General features: G+C 36.8%; 1 protein-coding gene across 1 annotated transcript; it reads right to left on the bottom strand.

Moving 5' to 3' along the window:
* Nucleotides 1–1,515: 1,515 nt before the first annotated feature.
* Nucleotides 1,516–22,713, bottom strand: MOB1A (MOB kinase activator 1A). Its single transcript, XM_058550919.1, has 6 exons — nucleotides 22,488–22,713; nucleotides 15,933–16,099; nucleotides 12,216–12,309; nucleotides 10,743–10,876; nucleotides 6,342–6,505; nucleotides 1,516–5,235 (listed from the first exon to the last, which is right to left on the bottom strand). The coding sequence occupies exons 1-6, from the start codon at nucleotides 22,499–22,501 to the stop codon at nucleotides 5,158–5,160; spliced, it is 651 nt and encodes a 216-aa protein (XP_058406902.1). The 5' UTR covers nucleotides 22,502–22,713; the 3' UTR covers nucleotides 1,516–5,157.
* Between the last annotated feature and the right edge of the window lie 319 nt (nucleotides 22,714–23,032).

The raw sequence follows: 23,032 nt of genomic DNA, 5'->3' as shown, positions 1-23,032 counted from the left end.
TTTGCTATGAACGAGCTATCTGAAGTCTGAGGTTCTGTGACACTGTCTGGAAACCACTGAAAAATTCCTAACATACTTCTAAATTGCCACCCCCTCCCCAAGTTGCTACAAGGATTAAACGGGACAACGTGCTAAAGCACTCTCCTAAAGAGTCCTTAGGTTCCTCTAAGGAAGTGATAGTCAAAGTGCTGGTCAGCCACAAAATAAGGAACTTGGCCAGAATCTGAATCAATAATCTACTTCCTTCACTTAGCAAATCTGCTACCAAAAAAAAAAAAAAAAAATGGCAGCTGAGCTCAACAGAGTGCTTAGACACATTCTGGTGAAAAACCCTTATCTTTTCACAGAACAGGAAAAAAAGCTCACAGAGCAGCAGCCAGTCCAAGCTTTTGGACCATCCAGCATCTTTGAAACAATTTTGCTATGAGCTCTGAACCCCCAGGCAAAATCCAGACACTTTTCTCCAGCTTCTCTTTCAGCTAGGACAGAGGTATGTGACCTAGGATCTGCCAGTCAGAGGCACCCGTGTGAGTTTTTGATTAGGAAGACACACAAAAGGAAGCAAGTGCTAGGTAAAACCCCTTCTTTTGGTCAGGGCAGATGCATCTAGCTTTTGGGAGGAGCTGAGGTAGAGACCGACATCTAGTAGCAGCCAACAGTGCAGGCTGTAGCATCCACACCTAGCCGACAACACGGTATTTGCTAGGGAAGGCCCAAGGCATGGTCTGGACATTGTTTCTGGCTGTGCAGCTTCGAAGGCCAACTCTGCCTTCCCGAAGATTATTCGGGTTATTCTATTACTTATTTATAACGTTTGAAATAGCTTGCAAACTTAGCCATTAGACACCCTTACAAACTTAACATTTTTGCGATTGACTTTAAGCCTACTGAAATATAACTCAAAAAAATCCAAAACTGATTGCTAGCTTGTGTCTTATGCAAAATATGAGGGTTAACCCATATTATTTAGCCACATTTCTAAGTTTTTAACTCTATTCAAGAAAGGTCAAAACAATTCTAGCACAGCTATTTTGAATAGCCCTAAAATTAGGCATCTGTAATTTGCACCTCTAAAAAGAACTCTAATATTTCCCTTGCAATAATGAAAAATGGTTGGTTGAGGTGGGGGGTGTCTTACACATATGCTGAGTACTCAATTTCAAGGTCAGAAAATTAATGAATCCAGTCTCTCCTCTTCCCTTTTCTCAATCTCACAATCAGAAATGTGCAAAAGAGGTCGAGAGCTTGGTTAGCATGGTAAGAAGGAGACTATTTTTTGTCTGGGATGGGTTTTAGCGACTATCATCAGAGGAATAGTTTTTTTCTTGGGGGTGTGGGCCCTGATATTGTAAGATATTTAGTTCACTTAGGAACTTCCCTTTCTTCTAAGAGTTCAGAAAATATTTTCGCTACTAAATGATAAGCAAAGATAATCTTCCACCGAACCTGCAAAAATCTCAAGTTTCACATTTAAATAAAAGTGTGTTGAGCACATACTTTGTAATAAATCATTACTTTCTTTCAATATATTTTATTCTGATGAAGTTACAAAAGTTGTGATACAAAATACTTTTTTTTAAAGTACAGTTAACTGACTTAGAAAAATAGATAAAGCCCCTAAAGGTTTAAAAATACAACATAAATTTTCATGTAAAGAACATTTAAAAATATTTTAGATGGTAACCAAGACTAACTGATGCAAACTATTTTCAATGTAGACCAAACACAGAATGTTGTTCTATATAAATCCATAGCACACTGGTAATCCATTTGGATTTAGAGAATACTTTTTTGGAATAGAATCTGATGAGAGAAAACCCAAGTGGATTTCAATGCAGTTGCTTCAATAAAATTACTCCTATCACATGTAATATCATCCCCCAAAGCCTTTTACAATCTGAAACATCAAAATCTAATGCAAAAAAACACAGGAAGACTGAGGGACTACTATTTTCCCTCTTTGCCAAAATTCTATAATAGTAAAAACCAAATCCATTAACTGAACTGACATCAGGAGGAAATAATGTCCCTGTGGAAGGTGCTCAGTTTGGTGTCCCAGTGGCATTTTTCAGGCCAGAGTCCTACAGACAGGAGATGGCCTCCTATAACCAGACAGGAGTAACACCAGCACCATGACTGGAGCTGCTCAGGAACAAATTTCTAGGACTCATACTCCTGGGCCTGATTTGTTTATGCTTATGAGGTAATGATTTTGTTTAGAAGCGTCACTTCTAGTATAACCTCACTGCTCACAGAGAAGACCACCAGTACAGTCAGGAAACCTCAACAACGTTTGCAGAAGTTAAAATCACCACCAGCATCGCTCCTCTTGCCTCTGCACTACTAGGAAAACTTTCCTTTTGTTGTTATCAAAGTCGTGATGAATACAGATTTGCATTTCTTGAGTAGGCAGCTACATGAGCTAGGGCTCTACAAGTCTAAGATGAAAGGAAATACTTTTCTAGCTGGCAGCCCTCCAAAATCACTTTATTCACCATCTGGAGAAAAATAAAGGATATGTTTGGCTGTCAATATAAAAACTGTAGTACAAGGAAGTTTCAATATTTAAACAAAAATCTGCACATCGTTATCCCAAAGATTTTTTAAAGGCCTAGAAATTCAAGCACCATAGGATTAACTGCATAATTTAGCAAGCATTCTCCACCCCATGATTGCAATCAGGTGTCAGGAGCCGCAATCAGACACTGAGAGAAGATGACTTCTGATTCGGAGAGGAGTGTTGTGGAATAGGCAGCCCCTGGGCCCAGGGAGATAAAAGTGAGAGGAGCCAAAGACTGACTGATTTCTTCCGACTCTTATCAAAGGCTAGCTCTCTAGCCAAGTCAGAAGGCGTCATCCTCTCCCCTTCCGCCAACTCTCCTGCCCTCGACTCCCTGGCCTTGAATGTAAATAAATGTTAAGACTAATGTTTAGGTGCATTATGGGTTATGCCAGATTAGCTTAGGAATCTGGTAATGGTTTTATTTTTTTAAAAAAAGGCCATTCTGAGTCTCAAATTACCGACAAATTTTTTATTTATGTCCTATTAATAAGTTGCCTTTACTACTGTTCTAGCATGTCACCATCTTTGGTTAGTTATGGGGCTGAGTCATGAAGAGAGGGAGGATTTCTATCACTGAATATAAATGAAGAAAAGTGAGAATCCTTTTGAGAATATTTGAAATATTATAAATGATGATGAAAGTACAACCTTAGTTGAGAAATATAATTTCATTGTTTGCAGACGTAATTAAAGCCAAGGTTTAAAGTCGAGAGGCAGTAACATTCTAGGTGGCATCTAGAAAACTGCTTTCTTGTTTGTAAATGATCAACATAAACATACAAAATGCCTGACAGGGACCTTTGGATAAGCTTAAAACACGGACCGTGGGATGTTTTGGAGAGGGGTTTTCTCTTTTTTACATAAGTGGATTATCCCACTTTTTAATTCCTGAAACAATGACATATGGTTTCAGCCTAAATTAGATGAAACGTTTTGTTTCCTTTAAAATTCTGGATATAGTTAAGAATTTATTGAAATTATTACAAAAATGAAGTTTCTAAGCAATTCTTTATGATCTAGTGGAATAATGCAAATAAATTAAAAAAACCTTATGAAATCTAACCTTTATCAAAGCTATCAAGGATGGTGAGTACTTTGCAAAAATCAGCTCTCAAACACAGAATGCTGATGAACTTCAAGCACTGCCAGTCTGGCAAGTCTTTAGTATACTTGTGCCTCAGTACATTTTAAACAGTTAGCTAGAGTTTACTAAATCCTAGAAACCTAATGACAATCAGATCTTTTCTTCACTAAAGGCGAAGATTCTTTTTATCCCAATAGAAATAGAATAATTTCAAGTTTTGATACAAAAACAATTAAAACAGGATAAGACCCATATGGGGCTCAATCCATCCTTTGACTATTAACAGAATGAAGTAAATTTTTTTAACCTATTCTTCCTACTTTGTCTCCTTTAAACACAAACACACACACACACACACACTAAAGAACAGGTAGCACACTAAACTTTTAGCTGTGTTATAAAATGTGTACATCTTTAAGGTTTTTTATTGTTGTTTTCCTTAAGTTTTATCCTTATTGGGATAAAGTTTGTGCACTTCTACACTACTCTTAACTACGTATCAAGTCACAATAAAAACACATAGAAGTAATTTTTTTAAAGGAAACTCAAAACAAAATAATCAAGTACTCTGAGTACTTTCTTCCATTCTCTTATCCAAAATTTCAAGGCCTCTGAAAAACAATGTGAATGAAAATAGTGGTTCTGAGACCTAAATATGTCATAATTTTTTGGGACGTTTTCTTTCTCTCAGCCAAAAGTTACACAGTAAAATTAGTCTGAATGAAGCATTTCGAAATAAAAATCTACAAGACTATCCTTAGATGCCTTAAAAATTATTTCTCATATACACATACTCCTAAAAATTTAGATAGGTTTATGTGAATAAAATTCCAAATAAAGATTAAAAAATAAAGTTATTTTAGAAATAACTTTGGTTACTCCCATACCACATGTCATATGATGATTAAATTGCAATCATGGATTTTGAAAAAATATACATATATATTCTTATCTATAAAAACACTAGCACACAAACTTCAAACTAAAAGGTTATCCAAAGTGACACAAATGTTCTAAATCTTAAGGAAACTTAAATTTAAGTTAAACTTAAACTTGAAATACCTCTTCTTTTTGTAAAATAAAAGCAGAATAAAACTAATCTGATTGCATTACTGGGAAATTTGTTCTGGAAACTTGTTAATAAATTATTGGTGGAAATTCTTATTACCCATTTATGTTTTGTCACCTGAAACAGTCTCAATCATTTTCTTCAGTAAAAGAAATAATAAGTAAACGAATAAACTACTGGTTAGTCATCACATATTATAACCAAGTGTGACTCTGTGACAGTAACAGGAGTGGTCACATAGTGCCTCAGATTCGGCTATCCTGAATTTCTCACTCTGAAGGTATTAGGCCAATCTACCTTTGAGACAATTTTATCTCTAGACACAGACAACGAGTGTCTTTTTATCCTGTTTTCTTAAAGTTTGCATCACTAGCCTATAACAGATAGCAATGAGATAGCTCTAGCAGTAGCAAGAGGGTAACTGTGTTCCAGAAGAAACATTTATCTGTCTTTCGATCCAAGCTTCTCAATTAACTCCTGAAGAGGTGCCAACTCACGCCTATCAATCAGATTAAACTCCTAAAAAGAGAAGAAAAATAAAATTTAAAAATAGATCTAAAATTAAAACTGTAAATATCATTCAGAGAAGGGATTCCCAACCATAGTTTTCTGAAATCCAAAAGAATGATGAAATAAGCTCTGTGAACATTTTAAAATGGGATAATTTTTACTCCATTTTTAAAATACAAGGCGACTTACTAACTAATCAACTATACATATTAGCAATGATCCTCACTGTATAAAATATTAAAATCCAAATTATATATACATTTGCATTTACAGAGACATTATCTGAAAACTATACATTGAACCTTTGATAGTGGCCACCCTTGGGGCAGTGGATCTTTTACTTTCATATATCTATATCTACATTAATATCTATATCTATGCCATACACCAATCACAGAAGGAAGATAGAGAAGAGCACAGTACATTCTCCTTTGTGTGGTACACAGAACTGTAATACACAATACCCACTATAAAGCTACCATTTTTTCCCACCAAAAAATAACATATAGATAGACATTTAAATTTTGCATATAGAATTACGTATCTCTAAATTTAGGCTAAAGGAGTCCCAATTTTTTGATATCTTTTCCAAACAATGTGAATCATTGTGATTTAAAAAAATTCCAATTCCAACTAAGGGCCCATAAGGCAATAGGCCACATCTCTGAAGGGGATGTTTCTAGCTACTGACTTCATTGGCCCAAAGTGCGACTTCTGAAAACTTAACCCAAGATAGCAGCTAACAAGTTCTTCCCCAAACTTCTCTCCCAGGCATAGATATCTCATGACACTATCCAACTGCAGGTGTTTTTCCAGAGCATCCCTTTACCCAGCAGTGGCAATGGGTATGGACAAACTTTCTTGGGTTTTTGGTGCTCCTTGTCACATCCTAACTAGACACTTGAGGCAGCCAGAGGCAAAAGGCCCCAAATGGGTTGATGCTTTCTAAGAGGCTATGCATACCAATGAAATAAACAACATGGAAAAGAGAACATAAGCGAGAACCCTGTTTATACTTAGCTCTACATCTATAAATAAGACATTGCTCTTATTAAAGTTACCAATCCAAATAAGTCCAAGTCAAAGTACACAGAAGTCAACACGGCTCAACCTACCTGAACAAAGAAAATAAAGTGCTTAAAGGAGGTGTTGAGGTGGGCCTCCTCTTGCAGCTGCATCACAGAATCAAAGTGCTGGTGATAAATATGGGCATAAACCCTGAACAGACGCTTTAGAATGGTCTTTGCCACAGACATAAAATTTTTGGGAAATGGGACACCTGTAATCAAATATACATATATATCGATTAGTCTTTTATCTAATTCAATATCAGAAAGTTCAGATACTGCCACGAGCAACTCCAACACACAAACATACACATTCACAAATACAAGCCTATTTCCATGTATTTAAAAAAGCCAAGGAAAAAAAATCCCAAACCTAAGTATATGAAGTATCCTCACATACCACACTTTTTCTGACCGCCTTAGAATAGGAGGCACAGGTTATCAAGTTATATAAGATGCTACTGAATCAAAGTTTGGTTTTTTTTTTGCGAGGAAGATCAGCCCTGAGCTAACATCCATGCTAATCCTCCTCTTTTTGCTGAGGAAGACCGGCTCTGAGCTAACATCTATTGCCAATCCTCCCCCAGTAGACAGTTGTATGTCATAGTTGCACATCCTTCTAGCTGCTGTATGTGGGATGCGGCCTCAGCATGGCCGGAGAAGCAGTGCATCGGTGCGCGCCCGGGATCTGAACCCAGGCCACCAGCAGCGGAGCGCGCGCACTTAACCGCTGAGCCATGGGGTCGGCCCTGAATCAAAGTTAAAATAAACATAATGTTAGTTGTTTCATATTTCTTCCTAAGATTAAATGCAACAAGAGTAAGTATTTTGACTATAAATAGGAAATTTTTATTTATTTATTTTTTTGCTGGGAAAGATCTGCCCTGAGCTAACATCTGTTGCATGTCTTCCTCCCCACGCCATTCCACCCAAAGCCCCACTGCATAGTTGTATATTCTAGTTGTAAGTCCTACTAATTCTTCTATGTGAGCCACTGCCACAGCATGGCTACTGACAGACGAGTGGTGTGGTTCTGCGACTGGGAATGGAACCCAGGCTGCCAAAGCAGTGAGAGTGCCAAACTTGAACCACCAGGCCAACAAGGCTGGCTTGAAAATTTTTAATTTTTGTAATCTGTAACTCAAAAAAAAGTTTTACACACACACACACACACACACACACACTCTCAATCAGGACTGGAAACTATCCTAAGCAAAAGAAAAAGAAAGGCACTTTTAGTCATTATAATCTGCTGTCTACAAATAAAAAGTATTTTGCCTTCTTAATTACTCTGAAAAGCCAATTTTCTTTCTAAACTAGGAGTCCCCAACTTTTTACTTTATTTTTTTAAAGTGCTATTTCCATTTTCCTATAGTCTAAGAAGGGGATATACTTCCTGAAAAAGAGAAGAAGGGTATCTCCCTATTTTTCAAAGAAAATCAATACCTCCTTAGAGAAGAACTGGGAGAGGGGTTGGTAATCTCTCTCCAAGCAGTGCAGGTAGGGATGCAAGTGGTTACACTACTGAAAATTTTGGTTGACAAGATCAAAGTCTTTTCAGGGACAGGAGAAAGATAATACAATTGGCACTGAATATAGTAAATAAACACGTAAGAAGGCATCTGCTTCCAAAATAACCTGGATTAGTTGGCCTTAAAGGTCTGTTCCACAACTCTACTCTTGAAACATTTTCTTTTCTTCAATCTTTCAAGAAATAAAGGCTAAAACACTTTCTCCTTCCCTGCACTTTGTTTTCTTTAGTTTATTTCTCAACCAGTCCTTAATAGCTTGAAATTTAGTATATTTTGTTCTTGTAAACTGATTTTTGTGGGTTTTATTCCCCAGTCTTGATTAACAACTTGCCTTTTCAAATATTATTCTGGAGCTTATGGGCATGTTTTTTGAACACGGTCTTTTATTCATGTATTAAAGAGATGAATTTTTAAGTCAAACTCCTTTACTCTCAGAATTTACAAATGGGCATCTTGCTAATAAAAGGAACAGTAATAACTTGGATATATTAGTTAAAAATGAATAATAAACAGCTTTGTCTAATAAGAATAAATAAATGTCATAAGTAAGATGTGAATAGTAGCCTAATGAGGGGGGGAAAGGATTCCACAGAACATTAGGATGAATTATTGAAGAATGGGAAACTGAGAAAAGAGAATAAAGTCAAAAGTATTCTTTATCTTCCATAAGAAGGAGACGTTAATGAATAAAGAAATATAAGTAATTTGTATTAGTCTAAGCACTTTCCAAGCTGAATTTCACAGAAACATTCAAGCACAATCAATATACAATAAAGAATCTATGAGAAATAAAGGGTTTAATAACAGAATGGAAAAGCTGACCAACAGCAAACAGACCAAGTGTAGCAACACAATGTACACTTTTCTCCTGAAAGAGCCTCTGATTAGACTGCAGAAAGGAATCTGCTATGTTCTGAATGTTTGTGTCCCCCCTAAAATTCATACGTTGAAATCCTAACCCCCTAGGTGATGGTTTTAGGAGGTGAGACCTTTTGGAGGTGATTAGGTCACAACCAGAGCCCTCATGAATGGGATTCGTACCCTTATAAAAGAGGCGCCAGAGAGCTTGCTGGCCCCTTCCACCATGTGAAGACTAGGCGAGAAGTTGGCAGTCTGCAACTCCAAGTGAGCCTTCACCAGAACCTGACCATGCTGGCGCCCTGATCTTGGACTTACAGCCTTTACAACTGTGAGAAATAAATTTCTGTTGTTTATAGGCCATCCAGTCTTTGGTACTTTTGTTATAACAGCTGGAACAGATAAGACAGAATACAACAATATGTTGTCTATAAGACACCCTTAAACTGAAAATGACAAGGACCAATATCATCCATGCATACCAATGCCAAAATCTTAATCAGAATATTAGCAAATAAAAAATACTCTTCCAGCAGAACATTAAAAAAAAAATAATGGAGAAAACCTTATGTTGATCAGCAACAGATACTGCAAAAGTATCTGATAAAACTCTACAACCATAGCTGATTTAAAAAACTCATACACCTCTAACCAAAAGCAAGATTCCTTCTTAATGCTGAAATACTAGAAGCACTCACATAAAAGTAAGGAAACGAGAAAAGAATGTCTGCCATCATCACCATTACTCAGTACTGTTCTGGAAGTACTAGTTGATCCAATTAGATATAAGTTACACAAAAAGTACACATATCAGAAAGGAAGAGGCAAAATTACTATTATCTTAATATGATGTGGCTGTATACTTAAAAAACTGAAGAAAACCAACCCAAAACATCAGAAACAATCAGAATCTAACGGTCAATTTACATAAAACGTATACAAAAATCAACAGCTTTCCTATACACTAAACAATAACCAGTTGGAAACCAGGAATCAATAAAAAACATTAAATGCCTAGGAATAAACTTAAGAAACTTGAAAGATTAGCATAAAGTAAACTATAGAATTTCACAAAAGGAAATAAGAAATAAATAAAAGATATGGATAAATGAAGAAATATACCTTGTTCTTGGATAGGAAGAGTCAGTAATGTCAAGAGAACAAGAATCCTGTATTAATCTATGAATTGAATGAAATCGTAATCAAAATCTCACAAAAGTTTTTTTTTTTTTTTTTACCTTGACAAAATGATTCTAAGTTCTCTGGAAGAACAAATATCCCAGAATAGCCATGAATATTCTGAAAAAGAAAAGCAAGGAAGAGAGACTAGCCCTACAAGATGCCATGGTAATTAAAACAGTGTGGAATTTCTATAGGAAAGATAGAGAGATTAAAAGACTCCAAAATATGTGGCAATTTGGTGTACACATATGATAATCAGGGGAGAAGAGACACAAGTATTTGATAAATGGTATTAGGCAAACTGACCAGCATTTATAATTGGAAAAAACTGAAGGAGGCGTTGAGAAAAAAATTCCCCTGACAGAACAAACATTTAAATGTAAAAACAAAACCACAAAACTACTAAATGAAAACATGGACAAATATTTTAATAATCTTGAAGAACGGCAAACTTTTCTAATCATTGTATTAAAATCCAGACATTATAAAGGAAAAGATTAATAGAGCAAAATAAGAAAGTTATATATAGTAAAAACATCTTATGAAAAAAATAAGACAAAAGGCAATCTGAGGAAAACTACATACAACACCTATGACAAAGAGCTAATATACTTAACATACAAAGAAATGGAAAAAGGATATAAACAGAAAACACACAATGATCAATAAACCAAAAAGTGAAAGATAAAAAAATAAGCAAAAACCAGTATTGATGAAGAAACACAGGCAGACACAAACCTGGCTGGAGGGAGTATATATTTACAATCTTTTTGGAGAGGAATTTGGCAGTCTCTATTACATTTTTTTAAGTAATGGAACATTAAAAAGAACACACGTATCATTTAAAAAGAAAAATAGTTCTACAACATTAACTCACCAATCTTAGAAGGAAAAAGAGTTTCATCATCAAGTTGATCCTGAACCCAAGTCATCAAATAGTCAATGTATTTTGGTGCAGAACATTTGATTGGCTTTTTAATATTAGTACCATCTGCCCAATGATATTCATATCTGGAGAGAAAAAGGTTTACTGATAAAATTTTCAAAAACATTAACAAATGTGCAACTTGTAATCAAAGTAGGTTCACAGTTTGTCAAGAGACGTTATATATAACTTCAGTAAATTACCGAACTTTCTACTTAAGGTTACTGAGAGTTCCCTATAGAATCATTCTGAAATGTGATGGTTATAATTGGAAGAGAAAAGGAAGATAATGTGGCAGCTGGCGATGCCAGAATTTATGTTTTATAACACAGCCCTGGGAAAGATAAAGGAACTGCATTCATGTCTGTTAGGCAGAGAGTGCTGAGGACTGGGTAAGGGGCTGATAGATCCATCACCTTCTGAGATCCTTGGCCATCAAGTTATCACCAATAGGCCAAGACTATAAAACCCTGTTTTCTGGAGAGAGTGTTAAAGAAACATCCCTAGCCACGCATCTTTTTCCCCCTTACCTTTGCTGAGCTAGAATGATTAACAAGACTTATACAAAACTTCAGTGGGTAAAGCATTTAAGCCATAGATAAGTTTAATTTTCCTATTTATTTTATTTAAATTTCTTTTAAGGAAATTTGAGGAATAAAACTTAACACAACACAAAATAAAAATATCTCTCCTAAAATAATGTAATAAAAATAGGACTACAAACTCTCTGGGGACTATTTTTTCCTTTATACTTGTAGCAAATTCAGAAAGGAAAATTTTTTCCAAGAGGTAAATATCTTGATACCATCGATCATCACATAAAATCAGTCATTTATTACAGGAAAAAAGAATGGAAGGAGACACTAAAACATTAATCCCATCACGCTGTGACTGAACATTATGGGTGATAAAGAGTTCCATCTTTCTCAATATTTCTTGAAATTTATTATAGCCAAATTTTTTTAATCTAGCATCTTTAAACTAGATAACTAAAGCAGCACAACTTGGAAATAATTACCACTAAATAAGCGCAAGAAAAGATAATCAAATATTAAAAGTCAACTAAAAATTCTTCCAAGAAATTCATCTAAAAACCAGAAACAGAATTGTTAAGTGTTAATAAAATTGAAAAAATAACTTTTGCAATGTAAGATAAACCTAACTCAAATTTCTTTACTTTTGCTCCTATAACTGAATTCATACTTACCATAATGCAATTATAAAATCAAAACACTAAGTACTACATATAAAAGTATTTAATAATAACTTAAAGCTTATAGGTAAGTATTCAAGAACTCACAAAATTAAACTGTTTTTACACAAGCAGATAAGAAAAATAAAATGTCTTTATTATTTAATTTATATCAATTAGTGACTAGCTTTATTTAGTAATTCAAATACCTATATAATAGGCAGTATATGTACCTTGGACCTGCAGACATGACTGGACAGCTTGCTTCAGTGCAGAATTCTGTAATAGTTCCATATAACATGTTGATCTGGTTGAAGAAATCCACAGCTGGAAAGATAATCGCAGAACTGTGTTAAAATGTCTGTGTAAACACAACAAAACATCAGACCTCTCAGTCGAAGGAAAAATGGACAATGCATTCAATTCTTGGCTGAATCCTCGGGAGATTCAACAATCCAGGGGTACTATAAATTCTCTTCTTTTTTTAAGTTGTCACACCTAAGTAAAGTTAACTTTTTATATATATTCACTTTTAATATACTAAGCTTGTAACCAGCATTTAACAGCAACAAAATAAAGCAGAGATAATTCTAACTTAATGGTTAACTATCATGTCATACAATTTGATTATATCCAAGGGAATGAAAAAATCCACAGCTTCTTATCGATCTGGACCAGAAAATACCACTTGTGTTAGGAAAGAAAGAAAAGTGTTGTGAAATATACAGTGAGGGAGAAGTGTATCAGGCATTTAAAAAATCTAATTCATCATAAAAAATTGAGGCCTAATGCAAATTGAGGATATAAAAAAGACATAGGACAATGTCCCTTGTCCTGGAGTCTCCAGCTAACAGAAGGGACAAAATTAAAAGAGATGAATAACACAACATATAAGATAGTACCCAAAGGCCAACAATAAGTGCTAGAGAGTTCAGAGAAAAAGCAATATCTCGAGGAGCTGAGGGAGTGAGGAGAACTTCCTAAAGGAGCTTCAGCTAGATCTGGAAGAAGATGGAAGAGGAAGGGCTAAGTAATGAACTTAACGGAGTGAAACATGTTACCCTGTGCAAAGAGAACCACATAAGCCTTGGAAAGTTTTTAAAATGTTTTAGTTCCCTATCTAAAGGAGTACCTAAAAATCAACGAGGGCTTTTCCAAGTTTCTTAAAAAACAAGTAGATAAAAAAGTTTTATCTTGTCAAAAGGAATTTTATACAAAACTTCCTCACTTATAAACCTTCCTCTTGATTAGTCATGCTTTTAGGAAAGTAATACTTAGGCACTCAATATTCATTCAAAATAAAGAGTATGTCCAGATGGTGTGCTGGTGTATTGGTCTAAAGCAGCTGTTCTCAAAATGTGATCCAGGGATCCCCTGTTTCAGGAGGGATCTGTGAGGCTAGAACCATTTTAATTGCTCTTTTCACTCTCATTCCCTCGGGAGGCGCAGGGGAGCAGTCTAGAAGCTCCATGATGTTGACATCACAACAGACTGAATGCAGAAGCAGATACGAGAATCCAGTTGTCTCCTATGAAGCCAGACATTAAATAAGATTTGCAAACATGTAAAACAATGCCATACTTTTCCCTAAAATTTATTTGGAAAATGACTGTTTTTCATAAAAATATATTTATGCTAACATGCAACGGGTTTATTATTTTTATTTTTGGATGAACTTAAAAATAAGTATTTAGGAGCCAGCCCAGTGGCGCAGTGGTTAAGTTCTCGCGCTCCACTTCAGCGGCCAGGGGTTCACAGGTTCGGATCCTGGGTGCAGACCTACGTATCACTGATCAAGCCATGCTGTGGCAGGCATCCCACATACAAAGTAGAGGAAGATGAGCATGGATGTTAGCCCAGAGTCAATCTTCCTCAGCAAAAAGAGGAGGACTGGCAACAGATGTTAGCTCTGGGCTAATCTTCCTTGCCAAAAAAAAAAAAAAAAAAAAAAAAAGGTAAAATTTCTCGGTTTTAATTTCTAACACAGTAACTATCACTAGATATAACCTATGTAATTAAAAGCTCTTTGCGGTTTTCAATAATTTTTAAGAAAATAAAGGGATCCTGAGACCAAGGGGTTTGAGAACAGCTGATCTAGAGCAGTAAGTCTCAAAGAAAAATCTAAGGCTGAAGAAGGCCAACAAGGGCCTTCAGAATAAAAGATGATAATTTGAATAAGGCTAAAAAAGTCTTTTCTGAATACATAATACTTCACATGGTTCAACCCCACCCCTACATACAGATAACCACTATATTATTAATTTTTTCTGTATCCTGCCCCCTAAGTTTCTTTATCCTATCTTACATAAAAGATAACATATTACATAGTTCTGCACCTTGTTTTTTTCTTAGTAATATGAATAATGGCTTTTTAATGAGTTGAGAAAAACAAAATTTTTCTTAATGTGCTACCGAAAAACTTTAAATTACATTTGTAGCTCACATAATATTTCTATTGGACAGTGCTGATCACGGCAATGATTATCAATAATTGATTAATACCACATAAAAAGACAACTAGACACTATGGAAGTATCTACATTGTTGGAGTATATACCACCACCTATGCAGCAGTCTTGCAAACAAACAAAAATCAAACTTGAATTTGATCAAAGCTCCAAATCTGTGCTAACATGGTAGCCACTAGCCACATATGGCCACTTACATTAAAATGAAATTAAATTTAAAATTCAGTTCCACAGTCACACTAGCCACATTTCAAGTGCTGAAAGCCACAGTGCAGATATAGAACGTTTGCATCATCACAGAAAGTTCTATTGGACAGTGCTGCTCTAGATCTAACATTTACAGGAAATAAAAGGAGGAACAGAACACGATAACAGATGCCTTGGGCATATGATCAGCAGAATTCATACTGTGGAAAACAAATGAACTGGTTTCAACAACAAACAAAATAGCAAGGAAAAAAGGGTGCAATGAGGGGAAATCTGTGAATTAACAGATTCAAAATACATATGTATAGGCCTTGTTGGATCCTGATTTACACCAACCACACATTTTTTAAAAAAGAAACATTTATAGGACAATCAGGGGAAATGTGAACACTGACTGGATATTTGATAATGTGAAGGAATGACGGTCTTGTCACTATCTTTAAAAAGGGGCAGTTCTTGTCTTTTAGAGATACTGAAATATTTATAGATGAAATAATGTCTGGAATTTGCTTCAAAATAATCAGAGTGGGATACAGAAGCAGCACAATTGGCAATGAATTGATAATTGCTGAAGCTAGAAAATGTTACCTGGCAATTCACTGTACTAGTTTCTCTACTTTTTTTATGTTTGAACATTTCCATTAAAAAGTTTAAAAAATTCCTGGAATATCTGAAATTCCTAACAGATTTAAACCTCACCACCCAGAACTGGTCTCATCTCAGAAATGATAGACCAATATTCAAATCTCTAACCTCAGCATACCTTTCTATGTCATGCCCTCACTTTCTTAAACTCAGAATGACTTTCAGCTCATCAGTCAAGTGCGTTTTGACTACTACCTAAAAGTCACAACAATCAAGTGACTGACAATATAAACTCCAATTGACTTTCCTGTATACATAGGCAGATGAGAGCTCTGGGAGTGGGCGGACAACTGTACAGATGGATTCCCTACAAAGTCATGGTCCACCACAGGTAGAATCTTTGTATTTATCGATCTTTTATTTGACCTTACTCAGCTCTGTTCTCCTCAGAAATTACCCCAAAGCACTCATCATTTCTCCTCAAGTCTCTCTACTCAAACACAAAAGCCACAACCACGTACTCTGAAGAGAACAACATAGTTTTGGATGTATTTGTACTTATGTGTTTCTTTACAGATACTCCGTTATACTACTTACAACAGTTAATTTATAAAATAAAATTCATTAACAAAAAAATTTTAGCAAAGTCTTCCTGTAAACCAGCAAAGTTGAATGTTATTAAAAACTTACTGTTAACGGCAATCCATTCATTGAGGTCCTCTCCCTCTGGTAACATAACAGCTTGTCTCAGATTCCCACTTCCTAGAGTTGCTTCTGCATGTTTTAAGAGTTCATACTGATGAGACCCTTCAGGGATATTCTTCTTTGGTTTGAATGTTTTAGAAGACCGGCTGCTGCTGTTAGGTTAAAAGTAAATCAATTTTTAGGACTGCAAGTAGAACAGCATAATTTTAGGCACATAAATTGCTCTGTAAAAAAAATTTAAAAATACTCCCTGAAAAGCGCCAGGATCGGAGGGTGGGGAATGATCACAATAAAAGAATACTTTAAATTTTTTTCCTCACATAAAAACAGGATTAGCAACACAATTTCACATGGAAGGCAATTTTACTATGCCTCATGAAGCAGTCTGGTGTAATAGAAAGGGCACTTTAAGGAAAAAAAGAAGAAACCTGGATTCTAATCCTTGATCTGCCACTGTCTCTCTGTGACTGCCTGAGAAACCTAACCTCCTTTTGGTCTCAATTTCCACCTACAGAAAATGGTGCTGGGAGGGAGGCAGCGCTAAGGTTCTCATAGTCCAAAAATCCAGTTTTCTGTATCAAAATCCTTGAGATGCCATCAAAGCAAACCACAGAAATAACACTAACATTTTAAAGTTTTTAGCAGGGAAAATAAATGAGACAGAAACAACTGGTTGTTGGGGGGAAAAATAACTTTTTATTCCTATCTGTAAGGAAGGTCTTCTTAACACTACAAAAAGCCCAGAAACCTTAAAAAAAAAAAAAGGACGGATTTCAAATCATAACAAAACTTTCATAACGGAGCAAAAAGACAAGTAACAAAAAAAAGTACTTGCAACATATATTACAAAGGATTGACTAGATAATAAAAGGCTTCTATAATCTGTTAAGAAGAAGGTAAGGAACCCTCTAGAAAAATGGGCTTAGGCAATGAGGAGGCAATTCTGAAGGAAAAATACAATGACCAATGAACTTCTGAAAAGCTGTTCAATTAAAGTAAGACTCATTTTTCCTTAACCTGAGTGTCAAAAGTTAAAACAATTACATTAAGCATGGGTTAGGGTATAGAGGAAATTAGTACTTTAATATACTATTGGTGAAAATGTAAAGTGTATAACATTTTGGGAGGGCAATATGGCAGTATCTATTAATGCTGAAATGCTCCTCAATCCATTCCTTCCATTTCTAGATACCTCTCCTAGACATGGATAAGGATGTATTTTCCAAGATTTTTATAGTGAAAAACCTGCAAACAATGCTAAAGCTTATTAATAGAGGAATGAATAAATAGACTATGATACATCAGCATCATGGAATAGTGCATAGTGGTTAAGAAGAACAAGATACAGCAATAGGTATTCACAGGGAAAGATCTCATGACATGGTTAAACACATTACAGAACAGAATGTAGAGCAGGAGCCCATTTTGTAAATGCACAGAAAGTGTCAGAAAGGATACACATCAAACTGATTAGTACTGGTGATTACTTCCAGGAGGAGGAAGAGCACAGAAGTGTGGACTTTCACTTTACCCGAGTAATCTGAATTTTAAATAAGACTGATTAAGAAGTAAAAAGGAATTACAAAAACACTAAAAATCAAATATGGAAAGTTTTTAACATGATAAAGACCTACATTTAATGGGGAAGTACTAAATTAGAAGCAATGGCCCTTTACAAATAGAAAGAAGCTGTGAATGACAGAAGCTAAAATACGGAAAATTAACATGGAATGATGTCTCAAGATTCAATATGATCTTCATCTAAATTAAGACTTTTGTGCTTGAAATGGCACTATTAAGACAGTGAAAACAATCCACAAAATGGGAGAAAATATTTGCAAATCATAGATATGATAAGGGACTAGTATCCAGCATAAAGAATTCTTATAACTCAAAAACAAAACGACAAATAACCCAATTAAAAAATGGTCAAAGTTTACAAAAAACTATATGCCAACAAACTGGACAATCTAGAAGAAATGGATAAATTCTTAGCCTCATAAAACCTCCCAAAACTGAATCAAGAAGAAATAGAGAATCTGAATAGACCAATCACAAGTAAAGAGATTGAAACAGTAATCAAAAACCTCCCAAAAAGCAAAAGTCCAGGATCAGATGGCTTCTCTGGAGAATTTTACCAAACATTCAAAGAAGATTTAATACCTATCCTTCTCAAACTATTACAAAAAATAGAGGAAGATGGAACACTTCCTAACACATTCTACGAGGCCAAGATCACTCTGATACCAAAGCCAGACAAGACTAATACAAAGAAGGAAAATTACAGGCCAATATCGCTGATGAACATAGATGCAAAAATCCTCAACAAAATATTGGCAAACCAAATACAGCAATACATTAAAAAGCTTATACACCATGATCAAGTGGGATTTATACCAGGGACACAGGGATGGTTCAACATCTGCAAATCAACCAATGTGATACACCACATTAACAAAATGATGAATAAAAACCACATGATTATCTCAATAGACGCAGAGAAAGCATTTGACAAGATCCAACACCCATTTATGACAAAAACTCTCAATAAAATGGTTATAGAAGGAAAGTACCTCAACATGATAAAGGCTATATATGACAAACCCACAGCCAAAATCATACTCAACAGGGAAAAACTGAAAGCCATCCCTCTGAGAACAGGAACAAGACAAGGGTGCCCACTCTCGCCACTCTTATTCAACATAGTACTGGAAGTTCTGGCCAGAGCAATTAGGCAAGAAAAAGGAATAAAAGGAATCCAGATAGGGAAAGAAGTAGTGAAACTCTCGCTGTTCGCAGATGACATGATTCTATATATAGAAAACCCTAAAGAATCCACTGAAAAACCATTAGAAAAAATCAACAACTACAGCAAAGTTGCAGGGTACAAAATCAACTTACAAAAAAATCAGTTGCATTTCTATACTCTAATAACGACCTAACAGAAAGAGAACTCAAGAATACAATCCCACTTACAATCGCCAACAAAAATAATAAAATATCTAGGAATAAATTTAACCAAGGAGGTGAAAGACCTATATAATGAAAACTATAAGACATTATTGAAAGAAATCGATGATAACGTAAAGAAATGGTGAGATATCCCATGCACATGGATTAGAAAAATATAGTTAAAATGTCCATACTACCTAAAACAATCTACAGATTCAATGCAATCCCAATCAGAATCCCAATGACATTTTTACGGAAATAGAACAAAGAATCCTAAAATTCATATGGGGCAACAAAAGACCCCGAACAGCTAAAGCAATCCTGAGAAAAAAGAACAAAGCTGGAGGCACCACAATCCCTGACTTCAAAATATACTACAAAGCTATAATAATCAAAATAGCATGGTATTGGTACAAAAACGGACACACAGATCAATGGAACAGAATTGAAAGTCCAGAAGTAAAACCACACATATACAGACAGCTAATCTTTGACAAAGGAGCTAAGAACATACAATGGAGAAAGGAAAGTCTCTTCAATAAATGGTGCTGGGAAAACCAGACAGCCACACACGAAAGTAGACCATTATCTTTCACCATACACAAAAATTAACTCAAAATGGATCAATGACTTGAATGTAAGATCTGAAACTATGAAACTCCTAGAAGAAAATATAGGTGGACACTCTTTGACATTAGTCTTAGAAGGATCTTTTCGAATTCCATGTCTACTGTGATAAGAGAAACAAAAGAAAAAATAAACAAGTGGGACTTCATCAGACTAAAGAGCTTCTGCAAGGCAAAGGAAACCAGGATCAAAATGAAAAGACAACCCACCAACTGGGAGAAAATATTTGCAAATTATATATCTGACAAGGGGTTAATCTCCATAATATATAAAGAACTCACACAACTGAACAAAAAAACAAATAACCCGATCAAAAAATGGGCCGAGGATATGAACAGACATTTTTCAAAGGAAGATATACAGATGGCCTATAGGCATACGAAAAGATGTTCAACATCACTAATCACCAGGGAAATGCAACTCCAAACTACACTAAGATATCACCTTACACACATCAGAATGGCTATAATCATCAAGACAAAAAAAACACAAATGTTGGAGAGGATGTGGAGAAAAGCGAACCCTCATACACTGCTGGTGTGAATGCAAACTGGTGCAGCCACGATGGAAAACAGTATGGAGATTTCTCAAAAAATTAAAAATAGAAATACCTTATGTGGGTCGGCCCCGTGGCTTAGCGGTTAAGTGCACGCGCTCCGCTGCTGGCGGCCCGGGGTTCGGATCCCGGGCGTGCACCGACGCACCGATTCTCTGGCCATGCTGAGGCCGCGTCCCACATACAGCAACTAGAAGGATGTGCAGCTATGACATACAACTATCTACTGGGGCTTTGGGGGGAAAATAAATAAATAAATAAAATCTTAAAAAAAAAAAAAAAAGAAATACCTTATGATCCAGCTATCCCACTTCTGGGTATTTATCCAAAGAACTTGAAATCAACAATCCAAAGAGGCTTATGCACCCCTATGTTCACTGCAGCATTATTCACTATAGCCAAGAAGTGGAAGCAACCCAAGTGTCCAATAGCTGATTGGATAAAGAAGATGTGGTATATATATAAAATGGAATACTACTCAGCCGTAAAAATAGACAAAGTCGTCCCATTTGCAACAACATAGATGGACCTGGAGGGTATTACGTTAAATGAAATAAGCCAGACAGAGAAAGACAAACACTGTATGACTTCACTCATACATGGAATATAAACTAACATACGGACAGAGAGAACAGTCTGGTGGTTACCAGGGGGAAGCAGGTTGAGGGGTGGGCACAAGGGGTGAAGGGGCACATTTATATGGTGACTGACAAACAATAATGTACAACTGAAATCTCACAATGTTATAAACTATTATGACATCAATTAAAAAAATTTAAATAAAAAAAAATGGTCAAAGGATCAGAACAGACGTTACTCCAAAGAAGATATACAAATGGCCAATAAGCACTCGAAAAGATGCTCAACATCTTTAGGGAAGATGCAAAGTAGAGAAATGTCATTAGAGAAATGAAAAGTAAAATCATAATGAGATACCATTTCACACCCACTTAGGATGGCTATAATCAAAAAGGCAATTAACAAGTGCTCTGGAGGGGGTGGGAAAATTGAAACTCTCATACAGTGCTAATGGGAATGTAAAATGGTGCAGAGCTTTGAAAAAGCTTGGCAGTTCCTCAAAAGGTTAAACATAGTTACCATATAACTCAGCAATTCCACTCCTAGGTATATACCCAAGAGAAAGGAACACATACATCCACCCAAAAACCGTGTACACAAAAGTTCATAGCAGCATTATTCATAACAGCCAGAAAGTGGAAACTCAAAGGTCCATCAGCAAAATAAAGTTTGAAAGAAATAAACAGCCTCATATTTAGATCACAAAAGCAACTAAGCAACTGTGCATCGCCAAACAAACCACTAACTAAACCATAACTCATAAGAAAAGGACGGGGGGAAAGGGGGAAGATAATGTTCTAGTAATATGGAAATTTGCAATTAAAATCTAAATCATACAGACTTTCTGACGTGGTAATCATACCTCGGAGACTACCTTTAAGAAAATAATCCAAAGGAGGGAAAAAGGGGTTTGGACAAAGATATTCTTAGGGCTAACAGCAAAATACTAGAAAGAATCCAAATTTCTCACAATAAGGAACTGTGTAGATAAACTCTGGTTATGGAAACACTATGTAACAATCAAATTTAATAAAAATGTCAAGTATGTGGGTGATGTCCATAACTAAAAATAGATATTCATCCAATCACACCTCACACATTTAAGCAATATACTAGGTAGAGAGAGCCACCTGAGAAAAATGCGCTAGAGCAATGCTTCTCAAACCTTAATGAACTTAACTGTGAAGCATCAGAGAATTTACCAACTTTTCCACTTAACCCTCATTTGGGCCCAGGCGTTATCTGTAAAATAGGATTCTCCCGAGGAAATGAGAAGTTAATTATAAAAAGTAACAAAGTGAGCTGAATCAGAACGGGACGGAACGGTCTGTATGCAAGGCCTGCAGCTTAACCGCAAGCTTCTCAAACTGCGGCACTCCACATTTTCCTGGGGCGGCGTTTTTCCGCGCGGGTAATTTAATACTGACGATAATAAAACTGGACAAACGGTGGAGCAAAAAGCTAAGTCAGTTTGGATCGTTGCTGAAGGCTCGAGGCAAGAAGCTGGGAGCCCGCGGCGGGGCCGGGGGCTCCGCCCCCAGATCCTCCCCCCGCCCTCGGGGGCGCTCAGGCGGAAAAGTTCCGAGGCGCCGGCGACCTCGGGGCCTTTCGGCTCCTCAGCCTTCTCGCTCCGCTTCCTTTGCGTCGACCTTCATCTCCGTCTGCCTCTGCCCACATCCCGGTCTCCGGCGACCAGGCAAAGCAAGCGCCCCCGACCCCGGCTCCGGGAGGCGACCCTCGCCTCAGGAGCCCGCTCGCCCCGTCCCCGACCTCGGCCCTCAGCCCTCAGCCCTCAGCCCCGGGACCCTCGGCCGGGTCACACTCACAAGAGGAAGCTCATCTTCTAGACTCAGAGGGGAAGGGAGGGGCCGCTGGCCCCCGCCGCGGTCGAGATTCGGAGCCGGCGCGGAACCGAGAGGGAGCGACGGTCTTCAGCCGGCGGACACCGGAAGCACGGGCCTCTGCTGCTTCGAGTCGGGGGTCAAGCCGGTGCAAGCCAGCGCAAGCCTCTGCACCCACCTAGCCCGCCTCCCCAACCTCACCGACCCGAAATGCGGAACCAGCAAAATCTCGCGAGAGAAGGCTTCGCTCCGCCCCACCTCGTCGAGAGGGACTCGATGCGCCCCTTTTAGCCCCGCCCTCTCCCACAACTCAGCCAATCAGCAGCCTCCTGACTGGGACTTCCTTCTCTCGAAGGGGTGGTAGGGTTGCGGTCCTGGGCCTGGTCTCGTGCTTGGTCTACACTCATTTTGCTGGCTTCCGTCCCTGTTTTCTAGACGGCAGGGGGTTTTTGTGAGCGCTGCAGTTTTTTAAAATTTTAAATGGATTTTTAAATTAAGATATAATTCACATAGCCTAAAATTCACCCTTT

The sequence above is a fragment of the Diceros bicornis genome, chromosome 12, assembly GCF_020826845.1.
Source record: "Diceros bicornis minor isolate mBicDic1 chromosome 12, mDicBic1.mat.cur, whole genome shotgun sequence".
Taxonomy (NCBI): Eukaryota; Metazoa; Chordata; class Mammalia; order Perissodactyla; family Rhinocerotidae; genus Diceros; species Diceros bicornis.
This window is presented reverse-complemented; position numbering and strand designations above follow the sequence as displayed.